Source organism: Desmodus rotundus, chromosome 2 (assembly GCF_022682495.2).
Source record: "Desmodus rotundus isolate HL8 chromosome 2, HLdesRot8A.1, whole genome shotgun sequence".
Lineage (NCBI taxonomy): Eukaryota > Metazoa > Chordata > Mammalia > Chiroptera > Phyllostomidae > Desmodus > Desmodus rotundus.
In genome coordinates, this window is record NC_071388.1 from 205,222,392 (window position 1) to 205,239,147 (window position 16,756).

Sequence of the window (16,756 nt, forward strand, 5' to 3'; positions counted from 1 at the left end):
AATGTGCAAAAAGCACCTGGGGGACACGCCCTCCACCCTCTGAATAAGAGAGCCCCCGCAGGCTTGGTCACCATGGAGGGCAGCTTCAGTTCCGGCCTCGGGCCCTGGCGCTGCTGCCTGTCCCTGGGTCGGGGGAGTCCAGGATGGGAGAGTTTGGGCTGGGGATCGAGGTAAAGCTGTCTGCAACACCTGGAGGCTGTCGAGGGAAGAGAGGACAAGCTTGTTCTGTGGGGCCCCATGGGGACCCCAGGGAGCCCGGCACATGAATCAGGCGGTCCTCTGAGGACGGCACCATCTACGTAACAGGGGGCACCCTCCATGTCTCTGGATGGTCCAGATGAGGCTCCTGGGTGGGCGTGCTGCAGAGCAGGACCCTCTGGATGAGGCAGGGGCAGTGGACAGAGTGGGCAGAGGCCAGGTGGCCCCTGAGGCCCTGTGTAGCCCAGAGCTCCCATCATTCTATCTCTCTCGTGTCCCGGGATTGGGTGTTAGAGGCTGCGCTTCCCACCCTGGATCCTGCCCAGAGTGTCCGTGCCGCCCTGTCCCCTCAGGTGAGGATGGCCATTCTCCGCATCATGGGCCAGCTGGCCGTGTCCGGCTTCCAGGACAGGATCAAAGGCTGGGGCCTGAAGTTCGTGTCCATGCAGCTGACCCTGTCCACCTACAAATTGGTGAGTGGCCCTGAGACGCTGACCAGGGAGCAGCCGGGCTTTGGAATTGTCTTCCAAAGGGGTGAAGACAGAACGCGCCTGAGTTTGAACCTGCCAGCGTGTGTCTGTGATACACGAACGCAGACAAAGGAAAACTGCAGGTAAAGGTGGGCGCAGCCACACAGGCAGGGGTCTGGAAAACACAGAGAGACATTCGCAGCTCTGAGCCTCCCAGGACTCAGTGTCAGGGCACCAAGCCCTGTGGGGGTGAGGAGGCCACACCCAAGGCCACAGCAAGCCCCTTGCCAGCCCCTGGGCAGGGACCTCTTGGTTCTGCATTCCAGACAAATCGCCGGGACAGCCTCCATCAGAGGGACCTGGAGGAAAAGATGGTCCACAAAGTCACCATGGATACCGTGAAGATCATCACCTCTGCGGTCAGTGGGATGACCCATGTAAGTGAGTGCCCCCCGCCCCCTGCCCCCTGCCAACTGGGCTGGCGTGCTGCCCAATGGCTCATGTTGGGATGGCTCAGGCTCGGGGGGATGGTGCGTACCCAGAATTCTGCGCCTCTGCTTCTCCTGTTCCTGCTGCCTGGGATGCCTGTGAGCCTTGATCTTCCACATGCCTGAGCTCTAGTCCTTCGAGACCCAGTTCCAGAGCCAGGTGCTCGATGGGAACTTAGAGCCCCCAGATGCCAGGGCAGTGCCTGGCACACAGTAGGCCTCAACATGTATCAGTTGACTTATTGCCTAAAATGTGTTTGTTAGCTTAAATCCCCTTCAGTCTAGGGGGCGTGTGTGAGTGTGTGGAAAGAGACGACTAGCGGTTGACTTCCACACACACTGGATAAGTTCCTACTGTGTGAAAGACATGAGGCCGTACACCGAAAGCACTCAGTATGACCCCAAGGAGTTCACAGGCTTAAGGGGAAACAGACATGTCAGCTTTTAATTGCAATACTCTGTGACGTAGCAATATGATAGGAAAACTTCCCATGACAGATCAAGGAGGGCATCACCGTTCATGCACTAAGGCCACAGGCTAGATGCCCTGTGCAGGGGCAGCTTCTCTCAGTGAGAGACACAAAGAGAAGAAGAGCGATCTCAACAAGCCGCTGAACCCCAGCATACAGCGCTACTGTGTTGCGCTGAACCCCGGAATACAGCGCTACTGTGCTGGGTGTGCAACATGTAGGCTCTCACTCCGTTATCCCCACAAACCAATGCGCTAGGGTCTCTCAGAATTACCCCACTTTTGTGCTGGAGGAAACGGAGGACCCGAGAGATGTTAACTGGCTCCAGGCTTTGAAGGTGGCAAACAGGGGAGCCAGGAATAAAATCCTGTTTCCAGTTCACCATGGTGCCCCCAAGGTGGGGGCGGGGGGTGGGGGCAGGCACCAGAGAAGTCTCGTCCTGGCAGCTAGAACAGCTGGTGCCACGTGACCGCACTTGGTAGTTGGTAGCACAGGAACCTCACCCTAAACTCCCAGGGGTGTGGGGTGAGGCTGAGGGGCACCAGGATTAGCTGGGGGTGACCAACGATCATCCACTGAGAAGGGAGACAGCAAGGGGGCGCTGGGGGGCTAGAGACACAGCTCCAAGGAGGTGTGTCAGCCAGCGCTCCCCTGAGAAGCAGAACCAGCGGGACACACACGCACGCACACACACTTTCTCTCTCTCTCTCTCCCCCCTCATTCCAAGGCGCTGGTTTCCGCAGTTGTGGGGGCTGGCACATCTGAAATTCCTAGGGCAGGCGGGCAGGCTGGGCCCCTACCCCGGGTAGGAGCGGATGCTGCCGCCTGGCGGCAGGATGTCTCTTGCTCAGGGAAACCTCAGGGTTTTGCGCTCAAGGCTCCATAACTGACGGGATGAAGTCCACGCCTGTTATCGAGGGCAATCTCTTTTCGTCGCAACTACACAAACCTTCGCAGCCTCAGCTAGATTACGGTTGGGTTGCATACCTGGGTACCCTCGCCTAGGCACGTGGGCACAGAGCCCTGCCCATCACAGTTGGCCATTGTGGCAGAGTCTGCCCAGCGTGCACCTCTGCAGGACCGTGGTCATAGGGGCAGCACGGGTGTGAGAGGAAGTGGTGGGTGGGGGGACGGTGGGAGGTGAGCAGGGACAGGAGTTGGGCTCCCAGGACTGGCTTTCTCCCTCCGCCTAGAGGGGTGGGGGTGGGGCCGCGCAGATGGCCCTGTCAGACTCCGGGGTTGGCGGCAGAGCCTCCTGGGGTGGAGGCTGCCAGTGGGTGGGAGTGCAGTTCTGGAAAACTGAGGTGAGGCTCTCACTGTGGGGGAGCCTCACCCATCTCCTCACACGGCCGTGGGACACCAGCTAACCCTGGCCCCCTCTCCCCCCAACCCCAGGAGTTTTGGGTGAGGCTCCTGTGCTACGTCATGGAGACGGATAATGTGGAGGTCTTGACCCCCATCTGCGTCAGCCTCACGAACCTGGCGGAGCGCCAGCTCCACCCCACGGGTGTGGAGGTCAGGGCAGCTGGCAGGAGCAGGCACGGTGGGCAGTCTCCCTGGGCCAGCTGGTGGGATCGGGAAGGTGGGCCGCTCTGTGTCCCCAAACGTTCCTCCTCCTCCCAGAAGCATCCCGGAGCCCTGACCACCAGGCTGAGGGCCTGACCTTTGTTCATCGGACGGACTTCCGCTGACAGCTCCCTCCTCCCGTGCCCACCTCCCCATGTCCCAGCCCTGACCCCACCCTGCGGAGGTCCTGGCTCAGCCTTGCCCTGGTGTGACAACTCCGGGCTTGTGTGAGCCAGTGGGGCCACTACCAACATCCTGTCTGGGTCCTGTGTAAACTGAGCCACTGTGGTCCCCTGACTGAGCACCGTTAACATCAAACTGTCCACAAAGTGACAGGGCCCCTCTGTGCGAGGTGACACTGTGGTCCCTGAGAGCTGCTCTCAGGGCCTGGGGCTTTGCTGATGGGCACGGCTGACAGCGGAGGTGGCTCTGGTCACCCTGTAGGACCCAGGGACAGCAAAAGTTGGGGCCGGCTCTGAGCAATCAGCAAGGCCAACCCCTAAGGTCTTCCTCATGCCTCCACCCACAAATGGGGGGCAGGCTATATCCTCTCCTGGGCCCCCAGCCCTTGTGACTTTTTAGCAGGCCTGGCCCTCCGCAGCCCACTGGTCCAAGTGCTTCTTCCAGCCTCACTGACTCCAAAGCCCACAGCTGGGGGCAGAGGGGGCGGGTGTCTGATCCCTGCTGGCTCAGTGGAAGCCAAGGCTCACAGAAGAGTTGGATGCTCTTGTGGGAGGGCCTGGGGTCCTCCACAAAGGGGCTCCACCTGCACGTGCCAACTTCCCAGCTCCCGCCTACAGTGTGGTTCCCCGCTGTTCCAGGATCAGCCAATTAAAATGACGGTCTTTATGGAACCCCGCCCCCCCAAAAACATTTGCCACCCTGGGGACAGTGGGATGGTGTTGGAGAAGTGCCTTCCAGGAAAAAGCCCCCCTCAGGGACACAGGGGGAGGGCACATCCTGGTTTGGGCCAAGCGCTTCAGCGAGGGTCGCATCTCCTTCTTCCTCAGTGGACCTGCCTGCACCGCAGAAGCTGCTGGCCCGTCTCCTGGTGAGCGGCTCACCCGGGTGGTGCGCTGTGTGCTGAGGCCGTGTCCTGCAGTGCCTCTCCCCTGAGCCCCTAATTCCCAGAGCCCCCGGAGGGAGGCGGGAGCTGGATGCTTGGCACAGCAGAGCCTCCTGGTCCCTGGTGTCCCTCTCGAGTAGACGTCAGGGATCGTGGGCTCGGGTCTGCCTGCGGGTTCCTCTGCTCAGCCCTTGCGCAGTCTCAGAGCATCCCCAGGATGGTGGCCTGTCTGCCCCTGGGAGGCGGGCTCCGCCCTGCACCCTGGTGTGGGCTCTGGATGCTCCTCCACGGTCCATGGAGATCTGGGGTGGGGAGGTGCACACGGTCGTGTTCCTGGTCTCCCTGCCGGAGCGAGGTTCCCCGGGGGCCACCCAGAGCAGGGGGAGCCCTACTGGAGGCTTGGTTCCCTCCAGGTGCTGATGTCATCCCCCTACGAAGGGGAGGGCAGAGGCATAGCCATGCTCAACCTTCTGAGGACCCTGAGCCACAGCATTGCTCCCTCCATGGCCGACATGTGGGAGCTGGAGATCCCACTGCTGGTCAAGTACCTGGAAGGTGAGGGACTCGGGGGGCCCACCCTGAGCCGACCACCCTCTCTGTGTGCGGGCTGGGCCACTACTGTTCACGTGGCGAGGCTCAGGGTGGGCCGACACCTCTGGGTTTCATGCTTGGGAAGGTAAGGAGGGAAACGCAGGGGGTGTTGGGCAGACCTATGGGGGGCTTTGCAGCCCAGGCTAAGGAGGTGGCCCAGAGAGGAGCCGCTGAAGACAGTGGCACAGGTGACCCTTCTTTCTGCAGAACATACTAAGTTCACCTGGAATCAGAAGACCTGGGAGGACAAGCTGATTCAGGTAGAGAGGTGGTTCTGCCTCTGAGACTGGGGTGGGGAGGAGGGGGCAGGATGGGTGGAGGGCCCTTGGTGCGGCTGGCATGTGGGAGTTTAGGAGCCCCGAAAGGACACATTCTTCTTCTGTTAGAAGATTGGGGGGCCCCAAGCATGCCCACTGCAGTGTCTCCCAGCAGGGGAGAACACAGGGCCTTCTATTCTGGGACACCAAGTGCTCAGGAAATCAGCACAGCGGTGACACCGTCCCAGCAGCCCCAAGCCAGGGCTGCTGCCCAGACCCACAGGCCCACAGAATGTTCCCACTGGGTCAGAGCTTTGTTGGTCGGTGATGGATCCAGAGACTGGGGAGGGTGGGTCGCTGCTCAGTGTCACACAGCCCTCCGGGAGTGCCGCCCGCCGATGTCTTCTGCCTCCCCAGTTTCTGAGACACTCTCTCAAGAAGACGCGGGGTTCCAACTGGAGCCTGCGCCTGGGCAAAGAGCTGAACAACCAGATCGAGAGCTTTGAGAGCCCCTCCCTGGAGAAGGTTGGTCCCCACAGCAGGAGCGGAGGCCGTTCAGACCGGGAGGGCCCCCAGGGGGAGAGGTTGCTCTGTGTGTGAGAGAGCAGCTGCGCCCTGCAGTCTCCTGGGAGGGTCGTCTGGGCCTGGAGGGTTTAGTTTTTGTTTTGCTTTTCTTTAAGTACCTGCTGCATTGGAGCTGGGGCTCTCCCCTCCAGTCCACCAGCTTCCCCATCCCGCTCACTTCCCCCTCCACCTGAAATTCTCTCAGAGTCGAGTCCCACAGGCAAGGACTGAGATGTCAGGACAGGTTTCCGTAAATAGGGACAGGTGAGGATGACACTGAAACACAGGCCTCCCGGTTGTAGGGGGCAGGTTGGGGTTGGAGCTGGGCGCCCAGCAGTCCTCACCCCGCCCTGACCCCTGCAGACAGCTGGCCATAGTTCCCTGCACCGGACCCATCCAGGTACTGGCCTACCACCACATGTGTGTGTTTCACCACGGGAAAGCCTTTCCACAGCTATAAACGTTGTTGGAAGAAGTCAGAGGAGGCCGCGATCAGTGGCAAGCATCCCCCGTTCATGGACTGGAAGACGATGCAGTTAACGATGACAACACTCCCGAAATTTATCTATAGGTTCAACAGGACCTCGGTCATAATTCCACCTGGACTTTGTTTCTTTTCTCAGAGACTGATCAGCTGAACTTAACATTCATGTGGAAATGCAAGGGGCCCAGAATAGCCAGCATAATTACGATTTGGAAAAGGAACAGAGTTAGGGGACTCACACTGTGGAACCGCTCCCACACAGCTGCAGTGAACAGGATGTGTGGCACTGGGGTAGGGACAGACATAGAGACTGAGGGGCAGAACTGAGAGTCCAGGAAGAAGCCTCACATTCACAGTCAGCGGATTTTTGACAAAGGTGCCAAGGCGGCTCGACAGGGAAAGGACAGCTTTTTCAACATACGGAGCTGGGACAACGGTGTGTGCCCCTGAGGAAGGGTGGAGCTGGACTCCTTGCTCACCCCGTGCACAAAGATGAACTCGAAGCGGACCACAGATGTGCATACGAAGGCTAAAACTGTAAAACGCTTAGAAGAAAACACAGGTGCAAATCTCTGTGATGGTAGCTTGGGCACAGCCATCTTAGAAGTGGCACTAAAAGCACAAGTGATGAAAGAAAAAATAAATAAGTGGACACAGTCAAAACTCCCCCCTCTTCTGCTGAAAACAGTGCCATCGAGGAAGTGAGAAGACGCCCCGTAGAATGATAGAAAATACTTGCAAATAAAGTTCCTGATAGGAAGCTTGTATCTGAAATTCATAAAGGACTCTTATAACTCAATAATAAAATGACAAATGAGCCAGTCAAAAACGAGCAAAGGCTCCAAACAGACGTTTTTGTAAAAAAGATGCACAAATGGCAAGTAAGTGCTCAGGTCATCACCATCAGGGGAATGCAGGCCAAAACCACAGACAGATGCCACTCTGTACCCACGAGGATGGCTACAGTAAATGAGACAATAACAAGAGCTGACAGATGCGGGGACATCTGAACCCTTGGATGGTGCTGGCATGAATGTGAAATGTTGTCGTGGCTTTGAACGGCAGTTTGGCGCTTCCTCAAAACGTTCAATATAGAGGTAACATATGACCTAGCAATTCCCAGGGGAAAGGGAATGATACGTCCCCACAAAATATTGTACATAAATGTCCATAGAAGCATCATTCATAAAGCCAAAAAGTGGAGACAACCCAAATGCCCGCCAGTGGGTGAATTCATAAGCAAACGCGCTTCACCCACACAGCGGAATACTACGCAGCCATAAAAAAGGCCGATGTACTGACACACGGAACAAGCAGATCGATTCTTGAAAACCTGCTCAGTGAAAGGAGCCAGGTGCAAAGGGCACACAAGACCACATGCTATCTGACTTCACTTAAATGAAGTGTCCAGGACAGGCGTCTCCATAGAGACAGAAAGTAGGTTAGTGGTTGCCAGAAGCTGGGGAAAGAGGGGTGACTGCCGATAGGTATAGGGTTTCCTTCTGGGGGACCGAGGATTCCAGACATAGGCTGGGATGACGGTTACACCGGTCTGTGAAGATGTCATTGAATTTGTGAACTTTAAGTGGGTTAATTTTATGGAATGTGAATTATATCTCAATAAAGATGTTTTTTGAAACGTTTCAATAGGTGTCAACCAAAAACTGTGTTTATTCAGATATACACCCTTACAGGTGAGTAAGTCAATAACAATTAGTAAAGGATGTCTTACAGATGTCTTCTGTAGCTAAATGCTGTAGGTCTGCAGGTGGAAGGTCTTACCAGATGTCAATTTAAGGCCAGATGCCATTTGACAGAAAGTTGCATCTAGTATGTGATAAGAAAATGCATGCAGACTTCCAGCAAAGATGGAGGCGTAGGTACACACAGTGTGTCTACGTGCACCAAAAGAAGGACCAACAACAAATTTAAAAACAAAAAGCAACCAGAACTGTCAGAAAATCAAACTGTATGGAAGTCCGACAACCAAAGAGTTACAGAAGAAACACTTCCCCAGACTGGTGGGAGGGGCGGAGATGGGCAGCCGGGGGCAGAGGACTCGAGGCAAGGCAGCGGCTGGCGGAGAGAGCAGTCCCACATTGGTGTGCGGATAAACCGGGAGGAACAACTGGGGAGCTAGACAGACCTCGCACCCCGGGGCTCCAGTGCGGGGAAACAAAGCCTGAAACCACTAATTGAAAACACCTGTGGGGGTTGAGGCAGCAGCGGGAGAAACTCCCAGCCTCACAGGAGAGTTTGTTGGAGGGACCCACAGGGTCCTAGAACGCACACAAATCCCCCACCTGAGAATCAGCACCAGAAGGGCCCAATTTGCTTGCGGGTAGTGGGGGGAAGGGAGTGAAAACCAGTAGAGAGCAGAGCAAGTGACACTGTTCCCTCTCAGGCCCCTCCCCCACGTACAGTGTCACAACGCAGTGACGTGTTGCCCCACCCTGGTGAATACTTAAAGCTCCACCCCTTACTGCGTAACAGGTGCGCCGAGACAAAAAAATATAGCCCAAATGAAAGAGCAGATCAAAGTTCCAGAAAAAAATACAACTAAGCGATGAAAAGATAGCCAACCTATCAGATGCACAGTTCAAAACACTGGTAATCAGGATGCTCACAGAATTGGTTGAATATGGTTGCAAATTAGAGGAAAAGATGAAGGCTATGCCAAGTGAAATAAAGGAAAATGTACAGGGAACCAACTCTGAAGGGAAGGAAACCAGGACTCAGATCAACTATTTGGACCAGGAGGAAGAAATTATAATTCAACCAGAACAGAGTGAAGAAACGAGAATTCAAAAGAATGAGGAGAGGCTTAGGAACCTCCAGGACATCTTTAAACATTCCAACATCCAAATTATAGGGGTACCAGAAGGAGAAGAGGAAGAACAAAAAATTGAAAACTTATTTGAACAAATAATGAAGGAGAACTTCCCTAATCTGGCAAAGGAAATAGACTTCCAGGAAGTCCAGGAAGCTCAGAGAGTCCCAAAGAGATTGGGCCCAAGGAAGCACACACCAAGGCACATCATAATTACATTCCCCAAGATTAAAGAGAAGGAGAGAATCTTAGAAGCAGAAGAGAAAAGGACACAGTTACCTACAAAGGAGTTCCCATAAGACTGTCAGCTGATTTCTCAAAAGAGACCTTACAGGCAAGAAGGGGCTGGAAAGAAGTATTCCAAGTCATGAAAGGCAAGGACCTACATCCAGGATTACTCTATCCAGCAAAGCTTTCATTTAGAATGGAAGGGCAGATAAAGTGATCCTCAAATAAGGTCAAGTTAAAGGGGTTCATCATTACCCAGCCCGTATATGAAATGTTAAAGGGACTTATCTAAGAAAATGAAGATCAAAAATGTGAACAGTAAAATGACAACAAACTCACAGTTGTTAACAACCACACCTAAAACAAAAACAAAAGCAAACTAAGCAAACAACTAGAACAGGAACAGAACCTCAGAAATGGAGATCACATGGAGGGTTATCAACAGGGGAGTGGGAGGGGGAGAGAGGGGGAAAAGGTACAGAGAATAAGTAGCATAAATGGTAGGTAGAAAATAGACAGGGGGAGGTTAAGAATAGTATAGGAAATGGAGAAGCCAAAGAACTTATATGTAGGACCCTTGGGCATGAACTAAAGGGGGGAATGTGGGTGGGAGGGCCAGTGCAGGGTGGAGGGGAATAAAGGGGGGAGAACTGGACAACTGTAATAGCATAATCAATAAAATGTATTTTTTAAAAAAGAAAATGCATACAATTTAACCGTATTGCTATAACTCACCTAGCTTAAGGACGGTAAATAAATAAATAGAACTGTATCGGCTCAGATAACATTTGGACACGGCACCCTTAAAGAGCTTCATCCGTATCCCCCGAGCTCTTTGTTGCCGGACTGGCCCCCTCTAGGTGGGGCAAGGCCGGTACCAGTACCCTCCAGACATGTCACCCCAGCAGATGGAGCCAGTTTTGTTCCAACATTAACATGCCGGAATCATTACCTTCCTGCATACAAATAAAACCAAAACACAATGAAATGAAAACAGATCCCATTCAAAGGAGCAATGCGACGTGAACTATATAGTTGATGTGCATTCAGTTATAAAATATGAACTCTGTGAAATGACGTGGGACCACTGCAAAGGACACAAAAGGCCAAGGAGGGGCAGTGGAGCTGAAAGAAGCCCCTCCCCCCCGCACACAGACCTGAGCTCGTCGGTGCAAACGCAGGGTCTCGGAGCTGTGACGGTGTCCGCTGTTCTCCAGTCAAGCTGCAATGTAACTTACGTGAATTTGACAAGCTTATGAACTTGGACAACATTATTTCTAAGTCCATCTGAATGAAACAAATGTGAGAGAATAGCTAAGAATGCCTTGGAAATGGAGCACACTGAGGACGGGCTTGCTGTCCCAGGACCACAAAAGGTGGAAGTGTCCTCAGCACCGTGCAGCCACCGGAAGAATGTGTGGACGAGTGTTTTTATCACCTTAGCATGTAAGAGGCCTTCCTGCGCATGAACGGGAACCAAGGAAAACCAAGGCAAAGAAAGACACTCTCCTTTGTGGAAATTTTCTGTGTGACAGAACAAAGTTGTCATAAAAAGATCAAACAGGAAATGAGACCTTGGGGAACTATACCCCCGACGAGCTGCCAGCTGAGTCTTCCCATACGGGGTTGTTGGGACACGAGCCTCAGGATGTGCTGGGTTTCGAACCCTGGTCCTTCCACTTCCTTCCTGCTTTCCCGCCTCCACATGCAAGAGACAGTTACCTTCCAGAGTTGCTTGGAGCAAGTGAGATAGTACATGTTTGCTGTTATTTTTTCAAGGACACACACCAAGTTCTTTTATTTTTCACACCAAGTTCTTAAAATTAAAAACCAGGTAAGAGGATAACTGAAAAGAAAATGGGGAAAGAGTGGACACAGAAATTCAAGGAACGGAGATGAGCAACGTGACTAATAGAGAAACACAGGAAAAGGGGGTGTCCCGCCTCTCACTGACAATGCTCCGTGTGCGAGGGGACGTGGGAAAGTAGGTCCTCTAGCATTGGCTGGTGGGAGTGTAAACTGGTTCAGTTTGTACGGGAGCGAAATGTGGCCCCTGCTTTTTATCACACGCTCACCCTTGTGCATACCATCCAACTGGCCCTGAACGTTTATTTTAAAGAATATACACAATATTTAGAGGACTCTGCAGCCAAGTCCCCACCCAGAGACTCCTGGAAGGCGGAGGGCAGAGGGTAGAGCCTGAAGCCTCCTTTGTCCTCTGCCCTCCAGAGCTTTCTGTACCGGGCCTTGGGCTTCACCCTGGCCACAGGCCTGGAGGCCAGCAAGGTGGAGTTGCTGCTGCTGGAGCTGCTGTACAGGACGGACTACGGCAAGGACTTCGACCGGGAGGTGAGGCGCCCTGCAGCCCCTCCTATCCGCCAGAGCTCTCTGGGCCCTCGGGGGATATGGCGTGTGCGTGGGGGCCTGCGTGCACGCCTGTGTACACACATGCTTGTGTGTGTGTGCACATGTGTGCATGCTCACGTGCGTGTGTGTGGGGCTCCTCCTCTGTCCCCACCGACCCCTCACCCCAGCCGCCTGGGCCTGCCTGCAGGGTGTGATTCTGTGCTTCGGCCTGTGTGCCCGGGGCCAGGCGAAGACAGTGCTGAACGTGCTCCACGACTTCGAGGAGAGGATCCAAGAGTCGGAGCAGTCCTGGCAGATCGGCGCTTGGCGGGTGAGGCTCCCTCAGGTCTCCGGGGCCTCTTAGAACAACAGGTTCTTACTCGATGGCAGCCAGAACCACCCTCCATGTCTCCTATCGTCCAGTGATGGATCCAGAGCCGCCTCCAACAGAGCTTGGGCTGCCGGGTGATGTAGAGAACACTGGGTGGGCTTTTCCGGGCCCAGTTATTGCAGAGGCCTCCTAGCCCCTTGCTGCTGATGGCGGGGGTGCCTGGGGGCCGGCTGGCCTGCAGGGGCCCAGGCCTCGCCCAGACCACTGGGTCTGAAGAAGTGAAGGTGCTGCCTCAGTGAGTCAGTGGGGCAGGGACGGAGTGGGTGCAATGGTCACTGTTGTGTAGGCGAGGACTCGAAGCTTGTCCGAAGGTCTGCAGCCGGCCAGTGGCAAAGCCAGGAGCTGGTCCCAAGCAGCCCACGCCCAGAACCTGCTCCAACTCCCTGCTTCAGGGCATGGTGCCACCGGTTGGCAGAGTCCCCAGTGGGCAACCATCTGGAGTCACTGATGCCTCAAGCTTTGGCCTCGACCTTAACCCTTGCCCTGGAGCTGGGCTTGAGACTTGGATTTCTACTCGCAGCCTGGCGGGGCTCAAGAGACCCCGCTTCACGTCCACAGAGGGCTGAGGCTGTTTTTTCCCACTGGACCCCCAGCATCCTGAGAGCCCCTGTCCCAGGGCAGGTGCCTGGCAGTGGAGGTATGGAGGCGTGCACAGCCAGCCTCTGTTTAAGGGTGTCCACACAGCCAGCCACTCACAGCTAGTGCGTAGTCTGGCCCTGCTGTGACTTGCTCACCACACTACACCCGGGGCCTGGCATGTTGTAGGTGCTCAAGAAAAAGGCACTGAATGAACCAACAGACGAATGCATCAATGTTTAGGCACCTTCTGCCGACTCAGTGGCTCTCTTGGTCTTGGGACCAGAGAGGATCCACGAGCAGCTGGGGCAGACACCTCCCCCCCCAGCAGGCCGATGAGTGCATCTCCCAGCCAGCGTTCCTTCCCCTTCTCGCGGGCCTTGCAGAAGGACCACCCCTGGAGGCGGGAGACGGTGAAGAGCGCCCTCATGGTGATGTACAGCTGTGTGGCCCTGCACTGCCACTGGCAGATGCTGCGCACCCACGTGGACACCCCCATCACCGCGAAGATCATTCACCACTACACCAGCAGCTCCCAGGTAACTCCGGGAAGCCACAGACCCACCTTCATGCCTGGGAGACGCCCTCCTTGAGCCCTGCTGGCGGAGTCACCCTGCATCTCTCTCTGGGTGGGGGTGAGTCCAGGCGCTGGATGCAGGCAGCCCACTTGGAGCCATGTGGGGGAGTCCGACCTGGCTCCCAGCGTTTGGGAGGCCCATTGGCCCGGCTGCCAGTGCTGCTCTCTGCTGCAGCAGGAGATGCTGGGGTGAGCGTGAGTCCCCAGAAGTCACAAGATGAGCCCCCCTTTGCAGTCTCTGATCCTCCCTCCACCCTCACCTCTGCCCCCCACCCCAAACACCTGACCCTAGCCCTTTTCATAAGGGATAAAATGAGGGGTTGTCTTCAGAAATGCAAAGTGACTAGCTACTCTCTTGGAAAAGCGAGGAGGAGAAAACACAGAGAAGAGAACATTATTCTACTACTTTTAAAAACTGTGATAAAATACACATCACATATAGTTTGTCACCTTGACGATTTTTAAGTGGCATGACGCGCCTTCACGTAGCTGTGCGACCGTCACCGCCATCTGCCGCCACTCTTCAAGTCTCCCAACTGACACTCTGCACCCAGCAAATGACTGCCCCACCCCCGCCCCCAGCACCCACCGCTCCCCTTCCTGTCTCTGTGAATCTGCCTACTCGGCCACCTCTGACGAGTATTTGTCCTTTTGTGTCTGGCTTATTTCACTTTTCATCATGCCCTCAAGATTCATCCACATCATAAAAGCAAATAGGATCTTATCTCAACAACTCACTCTGCCTCTCTGGCAACAGACGGGGCTCAGTGTCCTGGGTCCTGAAGGGGCCCACCGGCCAGCCCTGCTGCCCTTGGGCCCCCTCTACGTGGCAGGCCCTCTGTCAGTGGCTGGAGGACAGGAGGAGGCCGGCTGTCTCTTTGTGAGAGGAGCAAGGCGCGTCCCTAGGTGGCCGCAGGGTCTGGGCCACAGCCGTGGCTCGGGATCCTCGGGTTCACTCATGACAGGCTTCTTCCTTCCCTTGGTCTTGGTCTGGGCACAGGACATTGGCCTAAAAATGGCCTTCATGAAAAGCGTGGTGCAAGTCACCAAGGCCGTGGAAAACCTCAGGGACACGGAGGACTTTCAATTTGCCCAAAAGACGACTCTTACCGCCATTCTCGTGGTAAGCCCGGGGTCCTCAGCTCTGTGCACTGGGGGGCTATAGCTGCTGGTTCCTGAGGGCATCTGAGGGGTCTCTGAAGCCCCTTCCTGTCTCAGTTCTGCTTTGATCCAACTGAATGAGTTCTGAGATGACGTCCCTACATCTGGACATGAGACAGCCGGGCTCTGTGCACCCCCGAGGTGGCTGGTTCAGGGCCAGGACACAGGGCTGGGTTGGCCCCTCGGTAGCCCAGTGCTTCTCCATAGGAGGGACCTAGGGGGCAGGTATCAGCTGCAGGCACAGCTTAGAGCTAATTTTGCACAGAACTTTGGTAAGATCTAGAAAATATCAATTGCCCAAAAGCAAGGAGCGGTGGCAGGTGCTGATGGAGTTTGTGGGACAGCCACTGACGCTGGCCCAGACCTCCCCGCCCCCTTATATGGCCTTGGCCCTGCACCCTGCACCCTGCTTCCGCTGGGTGGGAAGCAGCTCTAGAGGGATGCGAGACGAGGCTGGGACAGGAGGGATGGAGAAGGAAGAGAGCATGCATCTGGCTCCTGCCTGGACCAGGAGCTACTCATGTGTAGTTTCTCGCCAGCCTGGTGCGGCCCCGGGGAAGAGGCCGCCGAGCCCTTGTCTTACATGTGAGGGAAGCTGGGCTCAGGCAGGGGAAGCAGTTTGCCCAAGGGGACACCCACATAAGGCAGACCTGAGCGGGGTGCACACGCCCATCTTGAACCCCGCACCTTCCACCAGATTTTGCCCCCTGCCCCCCAAAATGTCAAAAGTCAAGTGGCCCTAAAAACGTCAGCCCTTCGGGGCACTAACACTGGGAGTGCTGCCCACATCAGGGTCAGTGTGTGTGAAGGGTCTCTGTCATACCTGGCCTGGGACTCTGGGGGAACTGGCTGGTCACTGCCCTGCTCTGCCGGGCAGGCGATCATCAAGGCGGAGCCGCCGGACAGCCTGGCCTCTCCCGTGCGCACCATGGCCATGGATGCCCTCTGGCACCTCAGGTGAGCTGGGCCTGCCCCTGGGGGTTTCCATTCAGGAGCTCTGAGGTGGAGCCATGGAATCTGCATTTCTGATAAACTCCATGCAGATGCCCCTGCTGCTGGTCCCAATATTACCCCTGAGCCCTGGGCCTGGGCCAGCCTGGAAGGAAGTGTCCGCGGTAGGGTCAGGGAGGAACCATGGAATGTTTATGAGCAGTAGATGGACAGAGTCAGAGAAGGTACCAAGGAGGAGAGGTGGCCTTGACCCCTGAGTCTGACCCTCAGTCCCAGAGCCAGTCACTTGGCACAGATGGTTGGGTAAAGTCAGGGCCTGGGGTACATGCCAACCAGGGAAGCGGGTCCCTCTCTTGACGTGTGACACGCCTCCACTCCCTAGACTGGGCCATGGGTCTGAAGTCCCTACTGACCACTCCTTCTGTCACTCTTTCTGTCCCTAGCAAAGTGAAGCCTTTCTACTCCACAGAGGAAAACAGTGAGCTGATGGATATCAGTATACATTCTGTAATTTCTCTCCTGCCCCCAGGAGAGGACAACGAGTCCATCCTGGTAGGTCCCTCTGAGCCACCTCCTCTTCTGGGTCAGGACTGGGAAGTTTCCTTTAACACGAGTCCTGAACCACCCCTGTGTGGTTGGAGGCAGCAAAGCGTGGCAGCTCTGTTAGTCAGTGCAAGGTTGTGCTGGCTGCTGTAACAGATAAACTCTGAAATCTCTGCAGTTTAAAAAGATGGAAGCTGAGATCGAACAGGTGGTGGGGGTGGGGACAGAGCTGCTTCACGTGGTCATTCAGGAGCCCTGCTGTCTTCAGTGAGTGGTTCCCAAGGTCTCCATGGGTACCGACATCCAGCCTGGAGAGGAAGAGAAAGAGTGTATAGATTCCTGAGCCGCTCTACCCACCTTCCATTGGCCAGAATTCACTCACATGGTGCCACCACGATGCAGGGGGTCCTGGGAAATGTAGTTCCAGACTGGAAGGCTATCTTCCAGGAATACTGTTGGAAAAGGAGGCCAAGTCTTTTAAGGCCCGGTAGCCAACTGTGCCTCCAGAATAGGGTTGTGGGAGTTCCGTTTCCTCCCTGTGAAATGGGTTCCTCTTAAGAGGTTGTCGTGTACGTCACACAAGATGAGGGCAAAGAACTGCACCTGAGCTGAAGGAAAAGGGACGACTATCAGGCCATCTCACACATGCGCCCCTCACTGCTGCCTCTCGTCATAGGCCCTGTATGAGGACGCCCTGCGTGCCTTGGAGCAGCTGATGCGAGGCCTCATGTGCAGGCAGCTGGACCCCCGGGGGCTGCAGGAGATGGTGCAGGTGAGAGGCTGGTGGAGGGTGGGGAGCTGGGCACAGCTACCCCCCCTGGGGAGCTGGCCTGAGGGCCAGGCTCTCTGTGAGAAACCGGGGTATGAGTTAAACGTTGTTTTGGTTATTTTATTTAGATAAAATGTCAAAGTTGCTAAAATGTTGCAAGTATAGCAAAAAGAGCTCTTGTATACCTTTCCCCCAGATTCACAGTTCTTAATATTTTGCCAGAGTTTTTT

General features: G+C 55.3%; 1 protein-coding gene across 1 annotated transcript in view; it reads left to right on the plus strand.

The window, feature by feature from the left end:
• Positions 1 to 16,756, plus strand: part of MROH2A (maestro heat like repeat family member 2A) — a 41,341-nt gene that overhangs the window by 13,051 nt on the left and 11,534 nt on the right. Inside the window, exons 13-26 of the mRNA XM_024564054.3 lie at positions 552 to 671; positions 995 to 1,105; positions 3,022 to 3,169; positions 4,203 to 4,243; positions 4,672 to 4,813; positions 5,057 to 5,109; positions 5,524 to 5,631; positions 11,442 to 11,561; positions 11,767 to 11,889; positions 12,912 to 13,064; positions 14,103 to 14,225; positions 15,141 to 15,220; positions 15,658 to 15,766; positions 16,434 to 16,529. Of these exons, the coding sequence (XP_024419822.3) occupies positions 552 to 671; positions 995 to 1,105; positions 3,022 to 3,169; positions 4,203 to 4,243; positions 4,672 to 4,813; positions 5,057 to 5,109; positions 5,524 to 5,631; positions 11,442 to 11,561; positions 11,767 to 11,889; positions 12,912 to 13,064; positions 14,103 to 14,225; positions 15,141 to 15,220; positions 15,658 to 15,766; positions 16,434 to 16,529 (1,527 nt within the window). The remainder of the gene's footprint in view (positions 1 to 551; positions 672 to 994; positions 1,106 to 3,021; positions 3,170 to 4,202; positions 4,244 to 4,671; positions 4,814 to 5,056; positions 5,110 to 5,523; positions 5,632 to 11,441; positions 11,562 to 11,766; positions 11,890 to 12,911; positions 13,065 to 14,102; positions 14,226 to 15,140; positions 15,221 to 15,657; positions 15,767 to 16,433; positions 16,530 to 16,756) is intronic.